Genomic DNA, 26286 nt, shown 5'->3' on the forward strand with positions numbered 1-26286 from the left:
TGTACGATTTGCATTTTCTCCCCTCAGAACCTCAGGGTTTCATTCTTCCTACCTTTTTTTTTTTTTTTTTTTTTTTTTTGTCATGTTTTGAATTGAGGTTTTCCAGTTTGGGCCTAATCCTACTGCTGAATATTTCTGGAAAAATTTGAATGGCAGCCATTGGGTGTTTCTCAAAATATCAAAACAAGGAAAAAGTTATGTGTTTTCCCCTTCTTCACCCAGGTTTGGGGATAGGTAATTAAGACATGACTTCAGAATTGGCCTACAGATGGTCCAGTGTGAGAGGGGAAAAAAAGACTGCTATTTTGTTCTTGAGGTGGGGAAATGGGAGGGAGGAGTAAGAACAGCACAACTAAATGTGTTCTATTTTTCCTTGTGGGAAAGGATATTAAATTACACAAAGATTTGATTTTGCTTTAATAATAGCTTTCAAAGAGTAAGATCCAAGCAGTGAGACAGCTAATTCCTTTGTCACACAGATGCTCACACATTGTGCATGCCTGACTTCTGACATTTGTGTGCCAGATGCCGTGTCCAGCTTCACGTGGCCAGAATTAACGGCAGCTGCCCTGTGCCCTCTGGTCCTTGCTTTATGTTGCCACTGATGTACCAAGGAACATAGTACCCGCTAGAGAAACTTCTAATGCCCCTGCTGCAAAATTCTCCTTTCTAGACTGTGTCTATCAGAACGAAAACAAAGTAGAATATTCAAAACCCTGGGAAATAAGTCGGAGAAAAAGAAATACTGCGTGATCTCACTTCTATGTGGGATCTAAAAAAGACTGAACTCCTAGATACAGAGGAAGTTGCCAGAGAAGGGGGTGGGCACTGGGCAAAGGGGATCAAAAGATACAAACTTCCAGTTATAATGAGTCCTGGGAATATAATGTACAACAGGGTGACTGTGGTTAATAAGACTGTACCAGTTCCCGAGAGAGCAGATCTTAAAAGTTCTCATCACAAGAAAACAAACTGTAACTTTGCGAGGTGATGGGTATTAACTTATTGTGGGGATTATCTCAAGTTATACAGGTGTCGATCATGTTGTCCACCTGAAAATAATACACTGTATATATCAATTGTATTTCAATAAAACCGGAAAAAACCCAGGACATAATGAGGCAGAAGTACTTCCTCAGATATTCAAAAGGCTCTCCTCTCTGTTCTCTCTGTATCTTAAACTACCACCTACATGGTCTACACCTCATACCCCTACCTCCTGCTTTGTCCATGTTGCAGGACAGGGTCCCAGGGATCCTCTCATTCAGTGGACCTTCCCCTCCATGTCAACTGATTCCTCCAGCTTGTTTCAGATTTCCTCTCTCTCTTCCCCCTGAAACTCTGTCCTTTGATTTTTTTTGATATTGAGGTCCTTATGATTAAGTTCTACCAACAAGAGGTGCAAAACTGAGGAACAATCCTCTTTTGTTGCTGTGCCTCTGTCTCCATGACAGGCCTTGGTTGGGATGAGGACTTTGGGAAATAAAGAAGGAAGATGGTCTTATTGGCTGGACAAGCCTGGGGGTCATTGCTGACCAGCTGGGGTCTCGAGCAGGTGGTGGTAGGTATCTCAATGAGCTAAGGGTGGTGGAGATACTGACCTTGACGGGTTGTGATGAGGGTTAGAGATGAGACAGGCTGGCACGTGGCAGACGGCCACAGGCATTGACCTCCTCCCTCCCCTGCATGAAGGTCCCTTTCAACCTCCTGCATAAAACCCAAGAATGGGAATTTTGAGTTTTCTATCAGAATCATCTAATATCCTTTCCTCCTTTCAGAATCTGCTTTCCTAGATCTTTTTTTTTAAACAACTGATTTCCAATCAATAGCGTGCCTTTTCTTCCACTCCTCACCAACACTTTTTTCTTGTCTTTTTGATACTCATCATTCTGACAGGCGTAAAGTCATATCTCATTGTGTTTTTGATACATATTTCCCTGATTGAGCATCTTTTCATGTGTCTGTTGGCCATCCGTATGTCTTCTTTGAAAAAATGGTCAGTTCATGTGCCTCTTGGATTATTTGTGGGGTTTTTATTGGCATCCTGACTGATTATGAATAACTGAAGTCCATAGTTTATTCAGATGTCTTTAGTTGTTACCTCACATCTTTTCTGTGTCCCACGATCCTATCCAGGATACCATTGTATTTTTATTAATTTTCATATTTACACCACTGTTTCTGTTTTCTCTCCTGACAGGTGTACAATATGTTTCAGCACCAGAGCCTTGGAAGTAAAGTGAACATTCAAGTCACCAAGCTTGTCCTGCTGCGGCAGCGGCCTGTAAGTCCCCGGGGGCGCGGCGCCTTGGAGAGTGTGCAGACAGTGCCTCGGGGCTGGCAGGTCCCTGCTGGCTTGCTGAGCGCCCAGGGGGTTGTCAGTCGCATCTGTAGCCCCCGGCTTTGCAGATGCAACAACGGGTCCTGGGCCGGGGCCTGGGGGTGTCCAGAGGAGGGCAGGTACCGTGACTTGGAGCTTGGTGTGCACATCACCTGCTTGGGATCTCGAGGGAGCCCTGAGCAGTGGACCCGGGCACATCTCATGTGTGTAGCTCTGGATGGGGAGGCCTTTGGAAGCCCCTGGCTACCTTTCTGGGGCTGTATCCCAGCCCCAGGCCAAATTTGGGTTCACGGTAGCATTGTTTTCTGGTCTTTCAGTTGAGTGCATTCCCATGTGATAATGTCACCTTGCAGAGGCAGGCAATGAACTTGATAATGGGAGACCAATGCCTGGTTGGGGACACTGTTCAGTTAGCGAAAGGGGAAAAAAAAAAACAAGAAACAAAAAAAAAATCCCACAAGACTTTAATAACATGGTCTTCATTTGAACTTACAAATAAGGCCCTGGTGGCCTCTCTCTGGGTCTCTGTGTCTTCCTGCCAGTGTCAGGTTTGTATCTGGGGGAAGCACGTCATCGAATGACATCCCAGCAAGCAGCTGTCTCCACATGATATTCTGAACATAAACTCGGGCTTCCCTGGGTGTTTAACTGCCCGCCTCCACCCCTGATTTGTTTTAGGCCAAATTATCCATCGGGCACCATGGTGAACGGTCCCTGGAGAGCTTCTGTCACTGGCAGAATGAGGAATACGGAGGGGCCCGGTACCTCGGCAACAACCAGGTTCCAGGAGGGAAGGACGACACGCCCCCCGTGGATGCAGCGGTGTTTGTGACCAGGTACCGCTGCATTTGGCCTGTGGCTTGAAACACGAAAGGAAAAAGACATATCCCTTTCTGGAGAGGAATAGAGGGCAGTTTGCTAGGAATTCAGGCTTGGAAATCAGACCTGGGGCTGCTTCTCTGAGCCTCTGTTCCTCATCAGGAAAATGGGCATAAATGGTAATACCTATCTCTGAGTTGTGAGGATTCGGTGAACATGGGAAAGGATTTTCTTTTTTTTTTTAATGTTTATGTAATTTTGAGAGGGAGAAAGAGAACGCTAGCAGGGGAGGGGCAGAGAGCCAGAGGAGACCAAGAATTTGAAGCAGGCTCTGCAATATCAGTGCAAAGCCTGATGTGGGGCTTGAATTCACGAACCAGGAGATTATGACCTGTGCCGAAGTCAGGCGCCGAACCGACTGAGCCACCCAAGCACCCCTGGGAAGGGTTTTTCACAGTGCCTGGCCCAAAGTAGGGACACGATAAATGTTAGCCATAATTGCTGCTATTGCTCTTATTAACATAAAAGTGCTGAAATCCTGGTTACCCAAGAGTTTCAAGCATATTCATCTACTACCTCTCCCCTGCGCCAAGTGTAATGCTCACTGGGGAAGAGCTAACCTGTGTTTGAGGCCGCCTCCAGACTGGAGTAAGCATGCTAGCATGGGGACCGTGGATGCCCCGAGTTCCCATAGGAGGGAGTCCACGTCGGTACACGTGTGCTGTGCACAGCGCCACCACGGGACACTCTCAGGACAACAGCACGGGGCAGAGATGCCTGGGGCACCCACATGTGGTTCTACTTGAAGTAGGGAGCTGAGCTTCCTTCCAGACGACAGAGCTGGACTTCTCCGGACTGAGAGGGAAACCAAGGGCCCACCAGCAGATGACAGAAACCAAGGACAGCCTTCCACACAGGCGGCAGCAGTGTTGTCTTAGTTTGCTAGGCCTGCAGTAACAAATTACCACCAACTGGGTGGCTCCAACACAGAAATTTACTCTCTCACCGTTCTGGGGGCCAGAAGTCCAAGAACAAGGTGTGGGCAGGGCTGTGCTCTCTCAGAAGGCTCTGGGCGAGAGAGAGTCCTTGCTTCCTCTTCCTAACGTCCAGTGGTTGCCGGCACTCTTCAGCCTTTCTCGCCTTGTAGATGCATCATTCCAACTCATCTTTGGAATGCTGAACTTCCAAGGTCACTACCTTGAAAGTGGTTTGCATCAAAGTTATGATACAAATGTACAGATTGTGGTGTTTAGGAGAACTTCCCTCTGGTAGTGTCTTCCCTGTAGTTTCATTCTTTGTCTGGGTCAAGAAAGCTCATGTAAGTGGTCTTGGTTTGGGAAGAGCAGCCACCATCCTGCACCCCGCCCCCCACTTTTTTTTTTTCTAGAGGCAATAAATGCCACTGAAATTGGTGTTGACAAAGCTTCTGGATGAGCTCTTTCACAAAATGCCCTCCACAGACGTGAACGCACTCTCAGCCTGAGAATTTTGGCTTTCTTTTCTTTTTCCTGTTTCCAACAACTTGTTTACCATATTGGAAATATTTTGCATAAAAGTGTTGGTTTTATACATCTCACACCCATTAGGATGGCTACTACCAAAAACAAACACAATAACCCGCATTGGCGAGGATGCAGAGACTTGGGAACCTTCCTTGTGCACTCCCAGTGGGGCTGTAAAATGGTGCGGCTGCTGTGGAAAACAGTGTGGAGACTCCTCAAACTATTAAATACAGAATTACCCTATACATGGTCTGTTAGTCCTACTTCTGAGTGTATATTCAAAAGTATCAAAAGGAGGGTTTCAGAGAGATGTTTGCATACCTACGTTCCTAGCAGCATGACTCATAATAGCTAAAAAGTGGAAGGAGCCAAGGTGTCCTTCCATGGATGAATGGATGAACAAAGTAACGGTCCATCCATACAATGGGATATTGTTCAGCCTCATAAAGGAAGGATGTCTTGTCACATGCGACAGCATGAATGGACCTGGAGGACGTTACTCTAAGTGAAAATCAACAGTCACGAAAAGCCCAGTGTATGATTCTACTTACATGAGGTGCCTAGAACAGTTAAATTCATAGACACAGGATGTAAGGCTGGAGAGAAGAGGGAATAGGAAGCTAGCATTTAATGGATATAGTTTCAGTTTTGCAAGATGGAAAGAGTTCTGGAGATTCATCGCACAACGTTACGTCACCAAACTGTACTCTTTAAAAATGTTTTAAGATAGTAAATTTTATGTTTCTGTGTATTTCACCACAATAAAACAATTTACAGTCTTTTTCTAGTTAAGCATTTAGGGGGCTGGGGGGGATGATCCTGAATGCAGGGGGGTGGTTCTGAGTACAGGTGCTGGGGAGGAGGGGATGTCTGGTGGCCCCGAAAAAGCAAGGTTCCTTCCGCTGCAGGCTGCATCAGTGCAAAGGCATCCTGCGTCTGGGTTCCCCAAGGCCAGCCTAGGAGCTGGGGTTTCCTTTCCCCGTTTTGTGCCGACATCTAATGAGCTACCTGAGCAGTCACACTTCTTCTCACCTACTTCTGTGGAGCTGCTGGACCAAATCGGCCAGTGCCCAGCCTGCTTGCTGGGTGCTCGCAGCTGTTAAATGGAAGACCTCCCAGAAGGATGGGGGAGGCAGCGCTGGAGCCGGGGCTGGGAGCCGAGTTGGCGGAGACTCATTGTTTAGTAATTAGAGGCCGAGAGCTGCAGTTCCCTCGGTTGGGATACTAACAGCCGATGTTTTCACGTGGAAATTGGGTGCGAGACAGCTGCTGCTCTTGAGAAACAGCCCCTTCCTCCTGGAGTAATCTGAGCTGAGGGTCTAATCACAGCCGGCACAGGCCAGGTGGTGTTTGGGGGCCAGGGTCCCCCAGTCCTAGGACTGAAACTGGCCAATGCACAGATTTCTTCTCCTGCCCCCCGCCCCTCACTCCCTTATGGGCTGTGGCTAAGCCCGAGAGTGTGTTCTCCTGGACCCCCACCAGCCCTGCAGATGGCCAGCCACAGAGATGTGAGCATGACCTCATGTCCAGCCAGAGCTGCTGAGCCAGAAGCCACAGAAGCTGGCTTTCTGGCAGCTTCAGTCCTGTCTGGGGCTAGGAAACACCTCCGCGTGAGCTAAGTCTGGGACCACGCGGGACCCAAACAGAGGACTGGGCTCCAGAAGGCTTTGACACCTGGCACAGCTTTACCTTTGGCCCTGCATCTCCCGCAGGAAGTTCCAAACATAGGATTCCCCCCCCCCCCGCCAAACTGGCTCTGTGCTCCTGGGAAACACCTGGAGCAAACAGGAGGGACCAGCTTGGAGCTCAGCCCCTGGTACACCTCCTGCTGTCCCTGGACCTCCCCTCCATGTAAGTCCATCCCACTCCCCAGGAATGGTCTTCGCTTCAGCCTCTAAGAGACCTCTTATAGGCCATGCTCATGGCAAGGGCTCAGTGAGTATCTGTGGACCATCACGTTACATTTTCCCAGGTTTCCAAACACTGGGGAGACCAAGCCACCAGGAAGCTTGAAAGTGATCTGGAAACATATGTCTGCCCATAATAAAAGAGCCTCTATTGATTAAGCCCCAACTATATGCCAAGACATTCAGTTATGCACAGAATTAACTACATAAATTGTGGGGGCCAGTACAGAATGAAAATGCAGGACTCAATGTTACAAAGACTTTTAAGGTGGCGATGGCGGAGCAGTAAAAACCAGGCTGGAGGACCGGAAGCTTCTGAGCACACAGCTCACACTGCCATGAAGCATGCCAAGTCACCGGGGTCTACACAGCCTTCCTTCTCCTGAAGAACAGCAGTGGAAAGGAAATGGGCTAGAGACTATAGATTGTGTTGGGACCTCACTTGAATCCTGCAGCCCCTGAAAGTGGGTTTCACATGAATTTGCAGTGGGAGCAGGAGTACCTGGAGATGAAGCTTCCCCTGTAGCAAAACGGCTTGTTTTCTTTTCTGAGAAATAACCTTGAACAGGAAGGAGAGAGAAGATTCAAACTTTGGCTGACTCTTTTAAGCCAGGATTCTTTTATTTTTTTAATTCTTTTTTTAATGTTTATTACTTTGAGGGTGAGAGACACAGCGTGTGAGCAGGGTGTGGGCAGAGAGAGAGGGAAACACAGAATCTGAAGCAGGCTCTAAGCTGTCCCCACAGAGCCTGATGGACAGCTCAGAGCCTGATACAGGGCTCAAACTCATGAACCATGGGATCATGACCTGAGTCAAAGTCAGATACCAGTATTCTAATTGAACTTGGCTCTCCCCTCGGTGAGCAGACTGCACTTCCACCCACTTCCTCAGGACAAGCAATGGATGGCGTTGCAGGTTCCATCATTTGAGATCACCTGTTTCATGGGATGAGAGAACACACAACGCCCTTGTCATCCAGCGGTGCTGGCTGTCTCCAAGATGGTGCCCATGAAGTGGGCAGCATCTTCTACTCCATTCTGTTTAGTTCTTGACTATGAGACTAGTGGTCATGTGTGATTTCTCCTTTTGCCCAGGCTTCAGTTTCTCATGCTGGGAAACCCTGGAACAAGGCATTGGGCCAGCTTGGTCATTTAAATGGGAGGGGTGTCAGATCAAGAATGTTGAGTTGGGGTCAGATCCATACCGTAGCAGTAAGCATATATATATATATATATATGTCCCTAATTTTACTTGTTTGGTTTTCTCTCTGCCACTACTTCTTCCTTGCACCCTCTACTGCCTATTATTTAGTTTTTTAAAAGGTCATCTTTTGGGGTATTTGGGTGGCTCAGTTGGTTGAACGTCCAACCCACAAACCGTGAGATCATGACCAGAGCTGAAACTGGACGCTCAACTGACTGTTCCAGGTCGTGATCTCACGGTTTGTGGGTTCAAGGCCCGTGTCTGGCTCTGTGCTGACAGCTAGCTCAGAGCCTAGAGCCTGCTTCAGATTCTGTACCTCCCCCTCTCTCTGACCCTCCCCTGCTCATGCTATCTCTCTCTGTCTCTCAAAAATAAATAAAAATATAAAATTAAAAAAAAATAAAAGGTCATCTTTTTCTTTGTTTTTATTTTAATTCCAGTTACTTAACATGCAGTGTTATATTAGTTTTAGATGTACAGTATAATGATTCAACACTTCCGTACATCACCCTGTGCTCATCACAGCTGCACTCTTTAATCCCCATCACCTATTTCCCCCGTCACCCACCCCCCTCCCCTCTGGTGACCATCAGTTTGTTCTCTATAGTTGAGAGTCTGTTTCTTGGTTTGCCTTTCTCTTTTTCCCTTTGCATTATACTCTCCCACTTAGCATTATACTCCCAGCTTCATCCATGTCATTGCAAATGGCTAAATTTCATTCTTTTTGTGGATGAATGATAATTCATTGAATGAATACACCACCTCTTCTGTATCTATTCATCGATCAGTGGACCCTTGGGCTGCTTTCATAGCTTGGTTATTGTACCTAATGCTGCTATAAACAAATGGGTGCATGTATCTCTTTGAATTAGTATTTTTGTATTCTCACTACTGGGCATTTAACCAAAGAATACAAAAACACTCAAAGGTCATCTTTGACAAAAACAAACAAAAACAAACAAACAAACAAAAACCTCAAGTCTTCCTTTTATGGCTTCTGAGGTTATCCTCTTTCCATTTCCATGAAAGTTCCCTTGGTTTCAGAGTGAGGTTATGAAAAATGTGGGCTTCTTGAAAACTTCCTTTTTCCCTTTGTTAAAATTGTTTTAAAATTGATGATAAAAACAGGAGAGCTTGTTAGGAAAAAACTGGAAAGTTGTAGTAAAGCAGAGAACCCGTTGACCAGTTTCAGGGGCCATACCTTCTGCGCTGCCCCAGCCTCTCCCCCCGGGCTTGCGGGCGTTCTGGCGCCTCTGGTTCCATACACCAGGATTCCAGGTGGAATCTGAGGGTCTAAGTAGGTAGGTGGAATCTTTGATAAGCCTCAGGTGAGCCTGAAGTAAAGCCAGAGTCAGGAGCACGCAGGCTTTGCTCTGTGCCCAGGGGTTCCCATCCAGCACTGAGAGGTGTCAGGCGTGGGTTACACTTTGGAGACAGATACAACAGAATGCACTGCACATTGGATTGGGATTGTCTTGGAGGGAGAAGGAGAGACGGCCACACAAAGTTAGGTTAGGGCAGTACTCCATGGCCTTCCCTGTCATTGTGCCCTCTGTGAACAACAGGTCGGATCCTTTCCTGAGAATAGATTGTGACAGAAGGTAGGAGAGGAATTGAGGACACTGATGCTAGGGGACAGAGTGTCAGAAAGGGGAAAGATGGCCCAACCCAGACCTGCCATGTTCTGTCACAGCTTGGTTTAGTGCCGACTGGCTTGTCCAGTTGGCTTATTTGGAAGAACTTTGAAAGTAAAATGAGACATGGCTTCAGAACACACCTGAAGGAGTTTAAGGGAGCAGGTGCTTTCTGTCAGCCCTCCGCGGCCTCCATGAGAAGACCAGCGTAGGGCCCTGGAGGACCAGGCCATTGCTCTTCATGCCCGGTCCCAGGCAGAGCACTGCCTCAACCTCTGACCTGGTCAGCCCCTAACTGTGGGAACTTCGGGAAAGTATCATGGGAATGCTCTGGTTTTGCAAAAGGAGGGCCCAGACCTGTTGTTTCACACATGAGTGGCTAGAGGCCTTAGGGAACCCCTTATACCTATGGAACTGGGGCTAGATTAGTGTTGAGCATATTTGCTTTTCCCACACACCAAGGGACCCTGGGAAACTTTAAAGGACATAACTTTAAGACATTACTTTTGTTGTCTTCTCCTGTAAGTGCTACTTGGTCACTTCAGCTAAAGCCACTTACTGCCCACGTAGAGTAGCTTGGGGATGTCACTGTAGTTTGATGATAGTGAATATTAGTTGTCTCTGATGCATGACTTACAGATGTCTTCTTTGAGTACTTTCTCAGTTGTTGGGGGCGGGGGGAGCTCTCCCAGAAACTGAGTGTTCAGGTTAAGCTGTAAAAGGGGGGCTTCCTGTGGGGGTAACGGGGCCTATGAGGTGGGAACTGTGGATGGGTTATTCCTGACAAATGGCTAATTGGTGTTCTTCACTCTAACCCGGGACACCCAAACCAGTAACAGTGCCCGACGACCAATCGGGCTTCATTGACAGTGTTTCCTTCCCCAATTCTTGGGGGCCACTGCATACACCTGACCAGGTCTGTCTTTGTTTTTTTCAGGACAGATTTCTGCGTACACAAAGACGAACCATGTGACACTGTCGGTAAGTCTAGAGGCAGAATAATAACTTAAGGGGCTGCCGACCCCCTCTGATAATCTGGAGACTTGGCGATATTTCCGGTCTGGAGGAGCCGTCCTCAGACACACTCTGCCTTTTCTGTTGCCTCTTTTCTTGTAAATTGGTTCTTTGATTTGATCTTACTTCATTTTTTTTTCTGATAAATGTTGAGGAGCCTTATGGCAGAAGATGTCCAAACCGATACTTAATAAGGAAGATATGAAAAGTTAAACCATAGGCGGGTCTCCAGGCTGCCGAATGGTGGCTGTGGTTGTGGGCACATTTGGCTCCAAGCCTCTTGGTCACTCAGGCAGGAGGGGGACCCCCCACTGAGTTACACAGTCATCAGACAAAGGCTTACCGGTTCACCCTCGTGCATATGGGTGATCTTTGCCAGGTGTCCTAAGAGGGGACTGTATGGGGGTAAGAATGGTCTCCTCTGCCAGCCTGGGCACCAGGCTCATTGCTTTCTGGTCAAATGATACTGAGACCAACACGTGGCACCGGCAAGGCACATTTTTCTTCTTCCCCTTTCCTCCCTCCTCCACTTTCATTTCCTCCCCCAGCTTTTTTTTCATTTGCCATTTTCCTTTTCCTCCTCTCCTCAGTTGTATCTGGCTTGTCATTGACATGTCATAGGTTTCAAACTGGAACCAGTTTTGAGCATATGAATAGAGCGCTTGGCTAACAGAAGACACCAAAACGGTTTCCAATTTTGACTACTATAGCACTAACCTTTGTCCACCAGCAGGCTGAAATACTGTACCACCGAGAGCAGGATTCTGAACGTGATGTGCTTTGAATTGTAGGAAAACAGTGGAGGATTGACATATATGATTGTGGAATTCAAATGTTTAAAAACCCGTGCTTCCTAGGGAGTCCTGGCGGTGGGTAATCCCGACCTTTGCTCTGGCTCGGCCACACAGGAGCTGGGTGACCTTGGTCATTTTAAACTGGATGGCCTAGAAGGCCCTTCAAAATCTAGTATGATGAGGGGTGCCTGCGTCTGACTTCAGTTCAGGTCATGATCCCACAGTTTGTGAGTTCGAGCCCCTTGTCGGGCTCTGTGCTGACAGCTAGCTCAGAACCTGGAGCCTGCTTCAGATTCTGTGTCTCCCCCTCTCTCTCTCTGCCCCTCCCCCACTTGTGTGCATGCGCTGTCTCTCTCTCTCTCTCTCTCTCTCTCTCTCTCAAGAATAAATAAACATTTTAAAAAATCTAGTATGATGATAGCTAGGATTCATGTTACATTTTGGTTTCCAAAATGATTTTATTATATTCCATTAGTCCCCTAAACAAATCTGGGAGACAGGTGTGAAAAACTGACCAACTAATCCATGCTTCATTGTCAGGGGCTGTCTCCATAAAGGACTCATGCAAATGCATCGTGGAATCTGCTCCAGCATAGGATTAGCTGAACCTGTCACAGTCCTGTTGGGGCCTCAGGAAGACCAACCTCCCTTGACTGAGCGGGAAAAGCACATGCTATCCTAGGAGTGGCTGTTCCTTCCCAGCCTTTGTTCACAAATCTGCTTCTGCACTTCTGGCAAGCAGGAGGTGGGGGGCGGGGGGATCTGCCTCAGGCCCCTCCCACTCCCGTGCTAGCCTCTGAGGAGATACCCCTCACCTTGCCCTTGCCTGTATGTCTTCCCCAGAAGACCGCATCAGGCAGTGCCAAGCTCTGCCCTTCAGTCCCTGGCACAGGGCTTTCAAAGCTCAGTCACCACGGTTAACTGACTGACTGGATGAATGAATGCATGCATGCAGATGAAGGTATTCCAGCATTTCCAAATAATATGCACTTTATCCCCTGGTTTTCTTTCATATGATTTATAGCTGCTTTCTTTTTCTTGGGAATATATAATTTTTATATCAACCACCAGTTGTGGTTAGGTACTCTAGTTCAGTCCCCCCGTTAGAGTGGACAGCTAGTTCTGTCTTCCTTCTTTCTTCTAAACTACATACCTTGCTCCTTACATTCATCTGCTAAGGCTATTCTAACAAAGTACCATAGATTGGGTGGCTTAAACAACAGAAATTTATTATCTCACACTTTTAGAGGCTAGAAGTCCAAGATCAACATGTCAGCTCTGTTGGTTTCTCCTTGAAGCCTCTCCCCTTTGTGTGCAGATGACTGCCATCTGCCCCGTGTCCTTACCTGCTTTTTCCTGTGTGTGTGTGTGTGTGTGTGTGTGTGTGTGTGTGTGTGTCTGTGTCCTGATCACCTCTTTGTTTTTTAAGTTAATTATTTATTTTGAGAGAGATAATCCCAAGCAGGCTCCACCCTGCTAGCACAAGGACCAATGTGGGGCTTGAATTGGTGAACCATAAGACCATGACCTAAGTCGAAACCAAGAGTTGGACACTTACCCAACTGAGCCACCCAGGCGCCCCTGATCACCTCTTCTTTCATGGGTATCAGTCATATTCCATTAGTGCTCTGTTCTCATGACCTCATTTAACCTTCATTACCTTTTAAAAGCCCTGTCTCCCAATACATTTACATCGGGAGTTAGCACTCCAACCTAGGAATTTAGGAGAGGGGGACACAATGCAATCCGTAACACTATTCACTTGACACTTTGCTTACTGCTAGGGAAATCGTATGTCCTTGTGTGACCTCCCAGATGTGTGTGTCTCATTTCCTCCACAAAGTCTTTTAATTGCATGGACCAGCTGCAATAATTCTTTATGTGACAGCCAGTTAGCTCAGGGCTGAACTAGCCCCGTCTCTGACTTCCTTATTGCATGCTCTTTCCAATACCTCAGTGATTTTCAGCTTTTACAAAGGAAATGAATCCCTTCCTTTAAAAAGAAAATAGTTACATGGTGCTTTTGTTTCAATGTGTCATAATTTATTTGTACTGTTAAGTCAGTTCGTAAGAACGGCAGTGAGTCCATGAAGAGAAAAAGTTGAAAGCTGGGGGTTAGGACGGGCTTCTAATAGTCTCATTTGATCTGTTTCTGTGCTTTTTTCATTTTTTATTTTGAAATAATTATAGAATAGTTGAAGGTTGCCAGAGTAATTCTTGTACCTATCACCCTGCTTCTTCCCATGGTTACATCTTATGTAACCGTAGTGTTATTTCCAAAACCAGGAAATTGATTGGCACAATGCAATGAGCTAGACTGCAGATTCTACTCAGATTTCACAGGGTTTTTGCATGAACCCCTTTTGGGGTATGTTTTTACATATGGTTCTATGACATCTTATCACACATGTAGATATTCACCCAACCCCCTGGAGAGTCAGGAGCAGAACCCGTTCATCGCCTCCAAGCAACCCCCTTAGGCTGCTCCTGTAGAATCTCCTCCCTCCCGTTCCCTATTCCCTGGCTACCATGTATCTGTATTCCATCTCTGTAATTTTGTCATTCCAGCATCCAATTTATTTTTGTATTTTGTTTTGATTCCACGGAATGGAAAAAATAATCTGAATCACACAGATATGTGGTTGCCAGTGCTAAGGGATTTTGAACAGCTGCCTTGAAATCTCGGGATCCAGCCTGGCGGGAGGGGCTGTGCCCTTGCTTCTGCAGAAAATGAGATAATGTGGCACCTTGAGAAACCAGGAAAGCTTGGGATCGCCAGTGTCTTATAACTTGGCACATTATAGTGTTCTTGTGTGTGTGCTTTCTTGTTTTGATTAGGGTATAACTTACATACAGGAAAGGGTGCAAGTCTTGGTGAAATTTTAAGTTATGCCTGTGCTTTTTCTTTTGTATTTATTGAAATAGTTTTAAAGCTGCGTTTTGAATTCTATTTTAACTTATTTTTAAATGGTGGTAAATGTATATAACATAAAATTTGTACATAAAATCTTAGCCATTTTTGACTGTGTGTTTCAGTAACATTAAATGCATCCGCACTGTTGTGTGATCATATGTCTGTACTCTCAAAGCCACTACTCAGATTAAGGTATGGAATGTCATCTGACCCCTTCAATGGTTCCCCCTGCCCCCTCCCAGTCACTGTCCCCCCAAAGGTAACTTACTATTGTAAATGTTTTAGTGTCCTCTAAAGTAGCTTAAAATAGATTCCAAAGTTAAATTTGAATGATCCATTTGGAGAATCTTTGAGGTAGTTAGTGGAATGTGGTGTTTGGTTAAAATTACTTCCCCTCACAAAAAAAAAAAAAAAAAAAAAAAAGGAAGCGCTTGGCTGGCTCAATTGGTCCAGCACTGACTTCAGCTCAGGTCATGATCTCGTGGTTTGAGAATTCGAGCCCTGCATTGGGCTCTGTGCTGACAGCTCAGAGTTTGGAGGCTCTTCGGATTTTCTGTCTCCCCCTCTATTGCCCCTCCCCTGCTCGCACTCTGTGTGTCTCTCTCCCTCAAAAAAAAAAAGATAAACGTTAAAAAAATGTTTTAAATACTTCCCCTCTCCATTGCTCAGTCTGCATTAGCTCATTTCAGCAGACCAGGACCCTGGATGTGAGGAGCAGGCAAAAGGGGTGTTTATCAGAAAGGGGCCGCCTGTGACAGTGGCAGGTCTGGTTGGAACACAGCACCCCAGGCAGCCCTGGAAGGTGAGGCTGTAGACACCATGCAGAGGTCAGTGGCGGGGCCTGCGGGGAATGGCCTCCATCTGTCCCCACAGCCAGCTGCTTGTCAGCAGCTCCCAGGCCTGCCCTAGGTCACCTGCACCAGGCGTGGGGGGTGGTGGGGGGCTCTGGCCCTCTGAGCTTCCACAGGGGAGGCAGTAGTGTTTCCCACAACAATGCATGGGAAGGAGTCCTCCATGGGAGGGGGTGGTCAGCATGCTTTAGCCAGGGGGAAGGATGGATGCTGGACATTCCAGAACCACCGATGTCCACTACGTCATTTTAGTAAAGATGAGAATATGAGAAACCAGCACATGTCCGTGCAAGGGGGCCTTCCCTGGCCCTAATCAAGGTGGTCTTGACCCCAGAGGGGACTCACCAAGCTCCACCACACTTGATAGAGATTTGCCTACACAGACTGAGTGAACAGGCTTTTAAAACCATCATTCCTGATGGACCCTCCCTCCCACCTCTGGAAGGGGGTGGGATGGCACCCTAAGGTTCTGCTGATCTCTACCTTGGAGGAGGACAAACACAAGGAGAAGAGACAACTCAAGGCAGGAGGATCTGGAAAAACAGCTTCATCCCTAAGAGAAGTAGCTGTGCCCCTCACGGCGGGGGGGAGGGGTCCTCACTTTGCACATTACAGACCTTCCCTTTGTGGGGGTGGGGAGTGGGCTTTTCCTCTGTTGAACTGCTTCACCCTGAGCCATTGGCTTTGCTGACAGCATCATGAGGAAAATGCTGTCCTGCGTGAGAAGGGGTGAGGAGAACTCAGGAGTATGAATAGGCAAGACCTCTGGAAGCCCTTGTTGGCCACTCACATTCCCACTGTCCTCTTCCCAATGTACTCCTCTGCAGCCTTGATGACCGGACACATGTTGGTTCGGTGGCGTTTGTTCTGCTCCCACACTTAGCCGTAGACTGAGTTGTGGTGACTTTTTTTTTTTTTGGATAATCACCTTATTCAAGCTTCACTAATTTAATTAGTGAGATTTATAGTTTTCCTCATTTGCTTTCATTTTTTTAATTAATGGAAAAGCCTCCTTACCCCACACCACTGCCAAGTCAAGGGGCGTGATAATCCTGCACAAAGGACACTGGAAATGTTCAGCAGCCTTGTGAAATGTTTCACACACAAGGCCAGAGAGATGCTACTGAGGGGCTCCAAGACTGGTCCGTGCTCTGGGACCCTGCTGCTCTGCACTGAGGGTCCCATGGCTGTCCCTGAACTTGGGATGAAGGAGACCTTCCCTGTGTGGCCCACAGCACCGGTGCTGAACTCCCTCATAGGTCTGGGCAGCCCAATGGGGGCTTCATGGATATGGCCACTGACATCCACATAGCGGGTCTGTCAGTGAGGGAGGAAAGGCAGAAGGGAGCATCACCCACCAGGATGAAGGTTTTTGGGAATGATGTTTCTGCTTCAGGAGTCTGTTTCAGTCCAGCCTACACCAGGCCACAGAAGGAAGATGTGCTGGGGAACCAGGGAGAGACAAGGGGGGGTGGGGCTAGTGTCCTAACACCGCACCTGTTGGGTTTTTATTAAGCGCATCAGGGAGGGGAAGTTCTGAACTATGTCATTAGGGCTTAGACCAGAAAGTTATCCCAATTTCTATGTATAAAAACAAACATCAAAATTTATCTCTCTGGCTGTACTTTATCCCCTCCACATTCATCATCCTGGAAGACCTTTGGTTATTCCAGTCCTGGTGCTATGGCTGAAAAAAGTGTGTAGACTCTCCCCGCCCCGCTTTGTGGAATTCCCTTCAGAGTGCACATTCATTTTTGTGTGTTTTCATGGTGGTGTTAAGTCTTCATTCTGTGAAGGTGTTTTTCAATTGTAGAGATGTCAAGACTCTGTTTGACGGATGAGGCTGGAAAGTGCTGTCTGAGATAAAAATACAAAAAGTTTTACTCATAAGACTTAAGCTTTGGGTTTCTTTGTTTCTGAGAGCTTTCCTATGGGTTTGTTTGCTTTCTTGTGTTATTCCCTGTGACCTTACAGACCTTAGGGTTCAATTTTGCCACAAAATTGTTTGTCAGAAGTAGTCTCAGATGATTGCCTCTGATTACCCCATTGAATGAATAAGTTCTTATGTGTTTTCCTTATAACCCCACCCCATGCTGGGCACATGCTGCTGCAGTGTCAGGCTTACCCACACTGTGTCCTTTGTGTCTGCTCTGAGAGGCTTACAGAGGAGAAGGCGTACCATTCAATGACATGCTAGTTGTCCCAAATCAGATGACCTTAGGTCTTCAGCAAATTCATCTGTTTTTTAGAAGTTATATTGGTATTTATAGTTAGGCTCTTGACCATAATATGTGATTTTTTTTAGAGGTTTTATGAAAGGTTTCAATTTTGGAAATCAAATATGCATGCATCTAGCAATCAGGGATCCAGACTGGGCAAGTGCTGCCTTCCTCATCATACAATAAAAGAAAACAAAAAGGCCATCCCCTTAAGAGAGTTAGGAAAATTGCATTCTGTTAATGTTAGAGCTTTGCTCCCCACAAATTCAGCTTGGATTTCTCAGCTAATAGAGTTTCTGGGAAAGCTAAATAATATACACTTCAGAAAGCTGGCTGCTTCTCTCCCGCATTCAGCTTTAAATGTAGGCATAGAGTATTTTCTCAAAAATGACAACTAAATTGTGTCTGGATGTTGGAGAGGGTCTTCTAAAGACTTTCCTAGGAGCCGCCATGCCTAAGGAGAACAGAAGCAGACAAGAACGAGGTGGCCCTGGAGAACTTCTTGCCGTTTACCTCTGCACGGCTATCCCGTGGTAGGACTTGAAAATAATGACGGGGAGAATAAAAAGGTGAATGAATGTGTATGTGTGGGGGGGGGGGGACACATGCCTTGAAACACATGCCTGACTGCACGCATGTATGATAGAAGTGTGTAGTATGTGTACATACATCTTGTACATCGAAGCCTGGAGGGACTTCCGTTGTGCCCACAGAGTTCTGTGAGTTCCCCAGAAGGAAGTTGCCCTGAGAAGGCCTGCCCGCCCTGGCGATAACACAAGAAGCCAGAGCGGGAGGTTTCTGTTTGGGACTTGGCAGGGAGTCCACACGGAAACCAGTTACCCCAGGGGACCAAATTCAACTTTTCTTCTTCCTTGTGCCAGGGTGGTGTTCAGGGTTACATAATGACCGAAATACATTTTAAAATGGTGAAAATATGGATCTGTTTTGCATGGGGTAGGCTTCTGCCAGCCCTTTGGAGATTGCAACTCTATTTATTTTGGAGCTACACAGAGACCAGCAAAACACATAGCCATGCCTGGTTGCTTTTGGGACTGAAAAGCAAGAGGGCTGAACAGGAAGGAGCCTGGCCCCTGCAGGGTTTCCAGCTGTGGCCCTTCAAATGTAGGTTTGGGGATCCTTTTCTATGCTTAGCTCAGAAACTGGGTACCTTTCCCACTTGTGGAAATTGTCCTTCCCCAAGACTGCTGATTAGCCCCTTCCCAGGTTCTGTGCTCAGGTGGCTTGAAGGGGGCTCTGAAACAGATGCTCATCCAGCTGGGGGGCCTTTTACCTGCACATGATGTTGGTAATTGGTGTCAGGCCACAGTCTGCCACCCTGTGATTTATCATGCCTTGGCATCATATGGGCAGAGGCTGGCTGTCTCCATTTTCCTGTCTGTGTTTCCATTTCTCGTGGCCAAACGAGCGCTTTGTGATTAGCTTGGCCTTAAGTGGGAGGCTTCATCCCATTACAGTACTGCTCTTCCTCCAGTCATGCAATTCTCAGTCCCAACCCTTTTATTAACTTTGTGCAAAACAATAACAATAAAAACCCTCTATGAATGGGGGCAGGGAGCAGTGGGGGGGGGGGAGGACAGGGAGTAGAATCATAAACAGGAAATGAGGTCTTTGTGAGGTGCCTTTTGTATGATTGTGAGTCCTTAAGCACTCTTAGAACCTGCATGCCTCTTGCTCTTTGAAAGCCTCAGGAGTGAGCAAGAGTTGAGGAGGCAAGCTTTACATTTGCAGTGGGTCCAGTGAGAACAAAGAATCGGAGAGGTGTTCCCACTGCTACTTTCTTTACGGTATGACCCTTGTGGTGGTCCATTTTATCACCCCCAAATTCCCATCATCTCCACAGTGAACACTGAACCATCCTCAGGGACTGTGGTTGGCTTAGTGTGGTGGTCTAAGCCTTGGCGCTGCAGCTAGACCTGGGTTCAAGTCCTGCCTCCACCAGCGTTTTTGCATGAGTCATCTAAAATCTCCAACTCTGTTTTCTCATCCATAGAATGGGAATAATAATACCCAGAGTCATTCTGAAGGTTAAACAAGGTGATTGATCACACCCATCAGGATGGCTGTTGCCCAAAAGAATCCTAGAAAGTAACAAGTGATGATGAAGATGTGGAGGAACAGGAGCCCTCGTATACTGCTAGAGGGAATGTATGGTTCATCTGCTATGGAAAACAGCATGACAGTTCCTCAAAAATAAAAATATCATCTAGGAATTCCTTTCTAGGTATATACCCAAAAGAAATGGGAGTTGAACAGTTATTTGTACATCCACGTTCATAGCAGCATTATTCACAAAGAAGCAACTCAAGGTATCCTTGAACAATGAACAGACACATGGATATTATTCAGCCTTAAAGGGTTTTCTGAAATATGCTACAGCACGGATAAAACTTGAGGACATTAGGCTAAATGAAATAAGCCTGTCACAAAAAGACAAATAACGTATGTTCCACTTATGTGAAGTTCCGAGAGTCTTCAAAATCACAGACAACATAGGATGGTAGTTGCCAGGTATTCAAGAGGAGGGAGAGTCAAGAGTTAGTGTTTGATGGGTTTAGAGTTACAGTTTGGAAAAATGGAAAAGCTCTCAAGATGGATGGTGGTGATGGTTACAGTGTTACACAACAATGTAAATGTATTTAAAGCTATTGAACTGTACACTTAAAAATGGTTTAAATGGTAATTTTTGTGTCATATATACTTTATCACAATGTTTTAAAGTGAGAGGACCAAAAGAGCAAAATTATGAACTTTATTCACTACCACTTCTTCACACAGATTTCTTCTAAGAAAAACTGATCAGGGTGGGAGAAATACAATTCCCAAAGAAGGGGGTTCTTGCACTTTTCTCCCTGGGAGGCCAAGTGGGAGGTGATGAGATAGAAGAGGATAAGGTGGGGGGAAGAGAGAAGAGAGAATTCTGAGCAGCATTGCTTTGGGGGTTGAATTGTAGTGTCTTCTTTAATATTCTTAGAGAGACGCACATAGGTATTAGGAGGACCTTTGCAAGTTTCTTTGGTTGCTAGGTATGTTTCTTTGGCTTAGATTCCAGGGTCAGAGTAGACGATGCAGGTTCTGAGACTTAGTGAATTTACTGCTGATATTTTTGGACCATGGGGCCATCAATCATTGTGCCCAACGTTAAAGTCTTCACTTTACAGTTGAGTCAAGAATTCACTTTCTTGGTGACTGCTCAACTTTTGGATTCATGGTGTATAGTACTGGGGTTGGTCACAATCAAGCCATGTGGTCAGTGCTCAGACTTAACCACAGGATAGGATGTGTGTGACCTTCCAGAGGCAGAAATACAATTTGGGGAAGAATGTTTGTTCATTGCTTGTATATTTCAGGTAGTTTACCAGAATTTTGTGGTCTTTGTGGGCTCCTTAAATTGAAGGACCCTCAATTCTCCTGTATGAAGTTGAAAGTTGGCTCTACTTCTAGCTCATTTTCTATAAATATGTACCTTAAGACTTAGGAGTGCTTCAGGACAGGGAGAGAAGATTATGTCAGGTCATCCTGTTGGTCTATTCTATTGCACAGACACCAGATCTGGGCCTGGCTGTTATTTAGGGTTTGGATTCAAACAACCTTTGGAATTACTGGCATGGACAACTTGGATCAGAAGTTCCTGTCAAGTGCTGTTGGGCGGGGTGGTGGTGGTGGGAGCTCCAATGATACATCAGAAAGACAAGTCCTGATTAGGAAGGGGCTGAGCCCTGGCTAGGAAGCGGCTAAGTCTTGGTTAGGACGGGACTGAGCCATGGTTGGGAAGGGGCTGAACCATGGTTAGGGAGGGCTGAGTCCCAGATAGGAGGAACTGAGTCATGGATAGGAAGGGGCTGAGTCTTAGTTGGGAAGGGGTTGAGTCCTGGTTGGGAAGGGACTGAGTCCTTATTAGGAAGGGTGGAGTCCTAGTTGGAAGAGATTGAGTCCTGGTTAAGAGGGACTGAGTCCTTGTTAGAAGGGACTGAGTGATGGTTAGGAAGGAGCTGAGTCCTGGTTGGGAAAGGGCTGAGCCATGATTAGGATGGGGCTGAGTCCTAGTTAGGAGGGACTGAGTCCTGGTTAGGAGGGACTGAATCCTAGTTAGGAGGGGACTTGAGTCCTAGTTAGGAAGAGCTGAGTCATGGTTAGGGAGAGCTAAGTCCGGGCTAGGAAGCAGCTGGGTTTTTTAGGACATGTTGCCAACAGAGTCCAGGGTGTTATGGAAAGACTGCTAACTGATACCCATGCATATTTTTTTCTCTCTGAGTGTTTAAATTCCCCTGCCTTCCTAGCAGTAGGTGTGGCTAAATGACTGCCTTGTCCAGTGGGAAGGAGAGTAGAAGTGATTTCCAGTTATGGACCTTGCAAACCTCTGTGAACAGTACTGGAGGTTCTTTCTCCATTGGATGACTGGCAAAGGTCCCCTGGGGAGCTGCAGCAATGGACCCTATAACTTTGGATGCTATGTCAGTGAGAAGTAAAGTGTATGGAGACTCTTAAATTTTAAGTTTTGTGTGCTCCTATGCTTACCTTTGATGACCAGAAATGCCAGAGTCTGAATATGTGTAAGGCTCTGTCCTTGAGGTAATTGGCAGTCCCAGTACAATGAAGACTTCTGTTTCTGGGGCACTTACAGGACAGTGCCACCATCTCCACATTTAGGCTGGAAGGAACAAGTCTGGCAAGTGTCCCAAGGGGTGTGGTGAGGACAATGGACAGAGCCCAGAACCTTGAACATATTTCCCATGAAGAATTTAAAAAGCAGTCTTGGAGTTGGAGGGGAGGAAAGCCTAACTATTTTTCTTCTACCAGTGTTAGGTTTGTTGGCTGGGTGCCTGTAAATTTGACTGACAAAGGACAAAGTAACAAGAGAAAAGCAGACAAGTTTATTAACACAGGCAATGCACATGCACATGGGAGCATTGTGCAGTAATGGGTAACTCCAAGGGTGGTTAGAACTCAGGCTTATCTACATCTTTTTTGAAAAATATAGTTTTAGAGAAGTGACCAGACAGGACAAAGAACTTTGGGTGTCTGTAGTGAAAAGCTGTAGGAAGACCTATGGTTGATAAGGGCTGGTTTAAGCCTGTGTTGATAGATAGATTCCTCTTATGCCATCTCTGGGCTGATAAGCATCTAGGGTTATCTCTGGTGCTTAACTTCTATGGAGAGGAGAGGAAGCCACCTTTACAAATGTGTTTTGCTTTTAGGCAAATGGGGGAAGGACAGAGATTTTCTTGTACCTGCTTCTTAATTGCCTTCAGCTCAAAATAATCCTTATGCCCAAATGGCACATTTTGGGGTGGTGTATTCTGAGACCCTTCAGACTTCACCATGATCTTTGGGGAAATTCCTTCCTTTGTTGAAGGTATTGAGGGTTGAGGAGGGAAGAGAAGTGGAAAGATTGCTGTTCCTTGAGAACAGTACTGAGGGCTGGGGAGCCCACAGGTGCTAAACAGCTTCTGTCTCTTGGGGTAGTCTGAGTGTGGATCAGCAACTTCCCAGCTTTGATCGAGAGTCTGGAACCAGTCTTGAGCTGGAGGTGGAGCCCAGGGCCTCTCATGTATCCGGCAGGCAGCAGGTGGGCATTGAGAGGAGTACTGTAACAACTGGACCACCCTGTGTGAGGGGAGCAGATTCGCTGATGAGCTGGCATGACCTAGGGCTTTAGGGTTAGGGCATGCTATGACTGAGGGTGAAGAGAGATATCCAGTGATGGTTTTAACCTGGAGACCACCTCCTCCTTCACTGGCCAGGGGCCAGGAACTGATCATGAGTGTAGGGCATATTTCCCCAGAGGGTTTACTGTCTCTTGCTCTGAGGGTAGTAAGGCCCTGATGGGTGAGGTTCACATCAGATTTGTCAAGTTGAACAAATAATGGTGATGTGTTCTTGTCCATCCTCCTCCTGGCCACACTGGCCTTCTCTCTGTAGTGCTCTGGCCCTCAGTCCAATAGCACCAGGCAGGTCAAGGAAACTAGTATCTTAAGTAAACATACACATATGGTCCTAGAGCACTGCTCTGGGGCTCCCTCCTCCAAGGCTGGAGAGGAACTCTCTTTGTTTGCAGATCATGTCCACAGAAGGTAGCCTCTTGTAGCTCTTCATGCCCTCTTATATCTCTGGTTGGTCACCAGCTTGGGCTGCTATAACCAAATACTATAGACTGGGAGGCTTAAATACAGATCTTTGTTTTTCACAGTTCTGGAGGCTGGAAAGTCCCAGATCAAGGTGCTGGCCAATTCTGTGTCGGGTGAGGTCCAGCTTCCCAACTTGCAGATGACCACTGTGTCCTCGTTAGTGGAGAGTGAGCCAGTGAGTCTTCTTACAAAGACACTCATCCTGTCATGCAGGCTCCACCCCATGACTCATCTAAATCTAACCCCAAAGGCCCCCATCTCCTAAAGCCATCCCACGGGGAGTTAGGGCCTCAGTAAATGGGGAAGGGGGAGATGCAAACATGCAGTCCATAGCAGGCAGCAGCTGGCAACGGTTTAGCACCTCACAAGCCTGGGAGTGGTGCCAAGATCCAAGCCTTCTTTGAACTTTCCCTTGGAATGTGGAAGAGCTTTGCTTTCAACAAAGCCTTCTACTGCATCTTCACACCAGACCCTGGTGGCCAGATGGTGTCCATGCCGCTGATCATCCTGTCGTCTGGTTGTGATGGAGCTGCACCTAGGAGCAGCTACTGTTTGTTGAGAACTTGGACGTGAGATACTTCATGCTTTTATTTTGTATTTTTTTAAGATGCTTATTTACTTTTGAGAGAGAGAGAAAGAGAGAGGGCATGTGTACACAAGCAGGGGAGGAGCAGAGAGAGAGAGGGAGACACAGGCTCCAGGCACTTAGCTATCGGTGCAGAGCCCAACATGCGGCTTGAACCCATGAACTGTGAGATCATGACCTGAGCAGAAGTCAGACGCTTAACCAACTGGGCCACCCAGGAGCTCCCAGATCCTTCATGCTTTTAATTCATTTAGTCCTCCCAATTCTCTGATTAAGTGCTGCTAAGTTTACATATGGGGAAACTGAGGTACGACTCAATAACTAACTTGCCCAGAGCCACACACTGCCTGTGAGGGGTGGAGCCAACACGTGACCCTGGGTAGTTCAGCTTGTCTTTTAACTATATCTTGCATTTCAGTAACCTTTAAAGTGAAGTATCATTATTCCTGTGAGCAGATGGGGATGCTGAGCCCCTAAAAGGATACATTTCTTGTCAGAAATTTTACCATTAATGAGTGACAGCTGGCATTAAAGGAACTCACTGGAAAGCCTGAGGGTTTAACTCCTGTCTCTGTTGCTAGATCTGTGCCCATTAGGTTTTCTCTTTCTGCAAGTATCCGTTTTCCATCATTATTTTTTGCCCAGTATGGCCTTTTTTTCCCCCCGTCTTTATCATGCACTGTTTTCAGAATAGACCTTTGTCCTCTCAGACCCTTGGCTTCTCTGGGCTTTGCATTTGTACACATTGGGTGAGTTCCTGTTGTGTGCGTGGCACTGCTCTAGCTCTGGGGGTCCTGGATGTACAAAACAAAGGTCCCTGTCTTTGTGGCACAGACATTTTAGCACGGGAGATGGATACATGTGATCTAGAAGTCATCTTGCCAGGAGGAGAGGTAATCGACAGAGAGGAAAAATAGAGAAGGGGGATGGAGCTTTGAGGAGGCGAGCCTTCAAATTTCAGCAGGCGTGGCTGAAAACTTTGGAGAGAGGGTGGCATTCTGAAATCAGACTAGTCAGTGGTAATCTGTTTGGCAGGCCAGCACTTCTAGAGGTAGTTGATGTTAATTATGCCACCAGGATTAATCCCTAAGAGCAAAGGAAGGGTCCCCAGGGTGAGCAGCCATCCCCAGTGAGGACAAGCAGGGCGTCCCCTGGCCCACTCCACCTTTGGTTTCCTTAGGCAGGACTCCTGTCTCTGCTTCTCGGCCACAATCAGATGTGGGCGCGGATTATCACGCTACTGTTTACTTGACATTGGGCATGTCACTTAATAAACTCAGCAGTCCTCACTTTCTGTTTGTGGGAGATCTCAACATCCTCCTGCAGACCTGCTCTAAACATTGCATGAGAAAGTGGTCAACTCTAATCATGCTGACTGCTCTGGAACTCTTGTCTACTTCCCTGCAGTTGGCTACGGGCCTTCATCCTGCCGCCACGTGGGTTTTCTGGGCAGGGCACTCGGGCAGAGCAAGTCAGGGTGACTTGCGGGTCCTCAGGTGGGAGTCACTGTGTGAGCAAGGACAGCTGAGTTAGCCAGGTGCCATGCTGGTTCCTCTTGTCCAAGCTAAGTTTCCAATGGAAAGATGGAGAAACCAAGGCTGAGGTACCCTAAGTTGCACAGCGGGTGAGTGTAGGCCATCCTGACCCCCAACTTGTGCTTCTGCCAAATTGGGGAGCTGACTCTGGAGCAGTGCCTCGGGGACCCAGGGAGCCCAGCTTGCAAGTTTGGATTTGAGTCCAGGCCAGGAGGGAGTAGAAGTTTCTGGCACAGCGTCTGGTTTCCCCATACCTATTTCAAAACCCAACTCTGCTAACAGTGGAGACCCAGGCATGTCTCTTGTCCTCATGTGTCACTTTCCTACTCTGTAAAATGGGCATAATTGTAATTCCTCCTCATGTGGTAATTGTGGAAAGGAAATGAGACAGGGTAGGTAGAGGGCCCAGCACTCAACAATAAAAACCCCGTCTGCGTTGACTCTGTGCGTCTCATTTCAGTGCCTCCTGCCCAACAAGTGTCAGAATTCGTCCTTGGTGCTGCCGTTCAGGAAAAGAGATCCTCAAAGCTAATGAATGGTTCCTAAAGGGTGATCCCTGCATTAGCAACACCTGGGAAGCAGGAAGATGGTTGCACAGTCTTGGCCCCATCCAGGCTCTTCTGCACTAGAATTTCTGTGCAGTCTGTGTTTTCACAAACTCTCAGGGGATTCTGATGTGCACTCAAGTTTGAGAACCACTGATTAAGCCTTGGCAGTACTGGGGAAACAGGAGGACTTAATTCTCCTGTGTGTGTGTGTGGTGTGTGTGTGGTGTGTGTGTGTGTGTGTGTGTGAGAGAGAGAGGGGGGGGGGAGGGGAG

At 46.9% G+C, this 26286-nt stretch overlaps 1 protein-coding gene across 1 annotated transcript in view; it reads left to right on the top strand.

Annotated features, from left to right (window-relative positions):
* The window catches only part of ADAMTS17 (ADAM metallopeptidase with thrombospondin type 1 motif 17), a 337603-nt gene that overhangs the window by 72629 nt on the left and 238688 nt on the right, over positions 1–26286 (top strand). The window contains exons 5-7 of the mRNA XM_029952287.1: positions 2201–2284; positions 3020–3177; positions 10345–10388. Coding sequence (XP_029808147.1) covers positions 2201–2284; positions 3020–3177; positions 10345–10388 — 286 coding nt within the window. The remainder of the gene's footprint in view (positions 1–2200; positions 2285–3019; positions 3178–10344; positions 10389–26286) is intronic.

Source organism: Suricata suricatta, chromosome 9 (assembly GCF_006229205.1).
Source record: "Suricata suricatta isolate VVHF042 chromosome 9, meerkat_22Aug2017_6uvM2_HiC, whole genome shotgun sequence".
NCBI classification, from domain to species: domain Eukaryota; kingdom Metazoa; phylum Chordata; class Mammalia; order Carnivora; family Herpestidae; genus Suricata; species Suricata suricatta.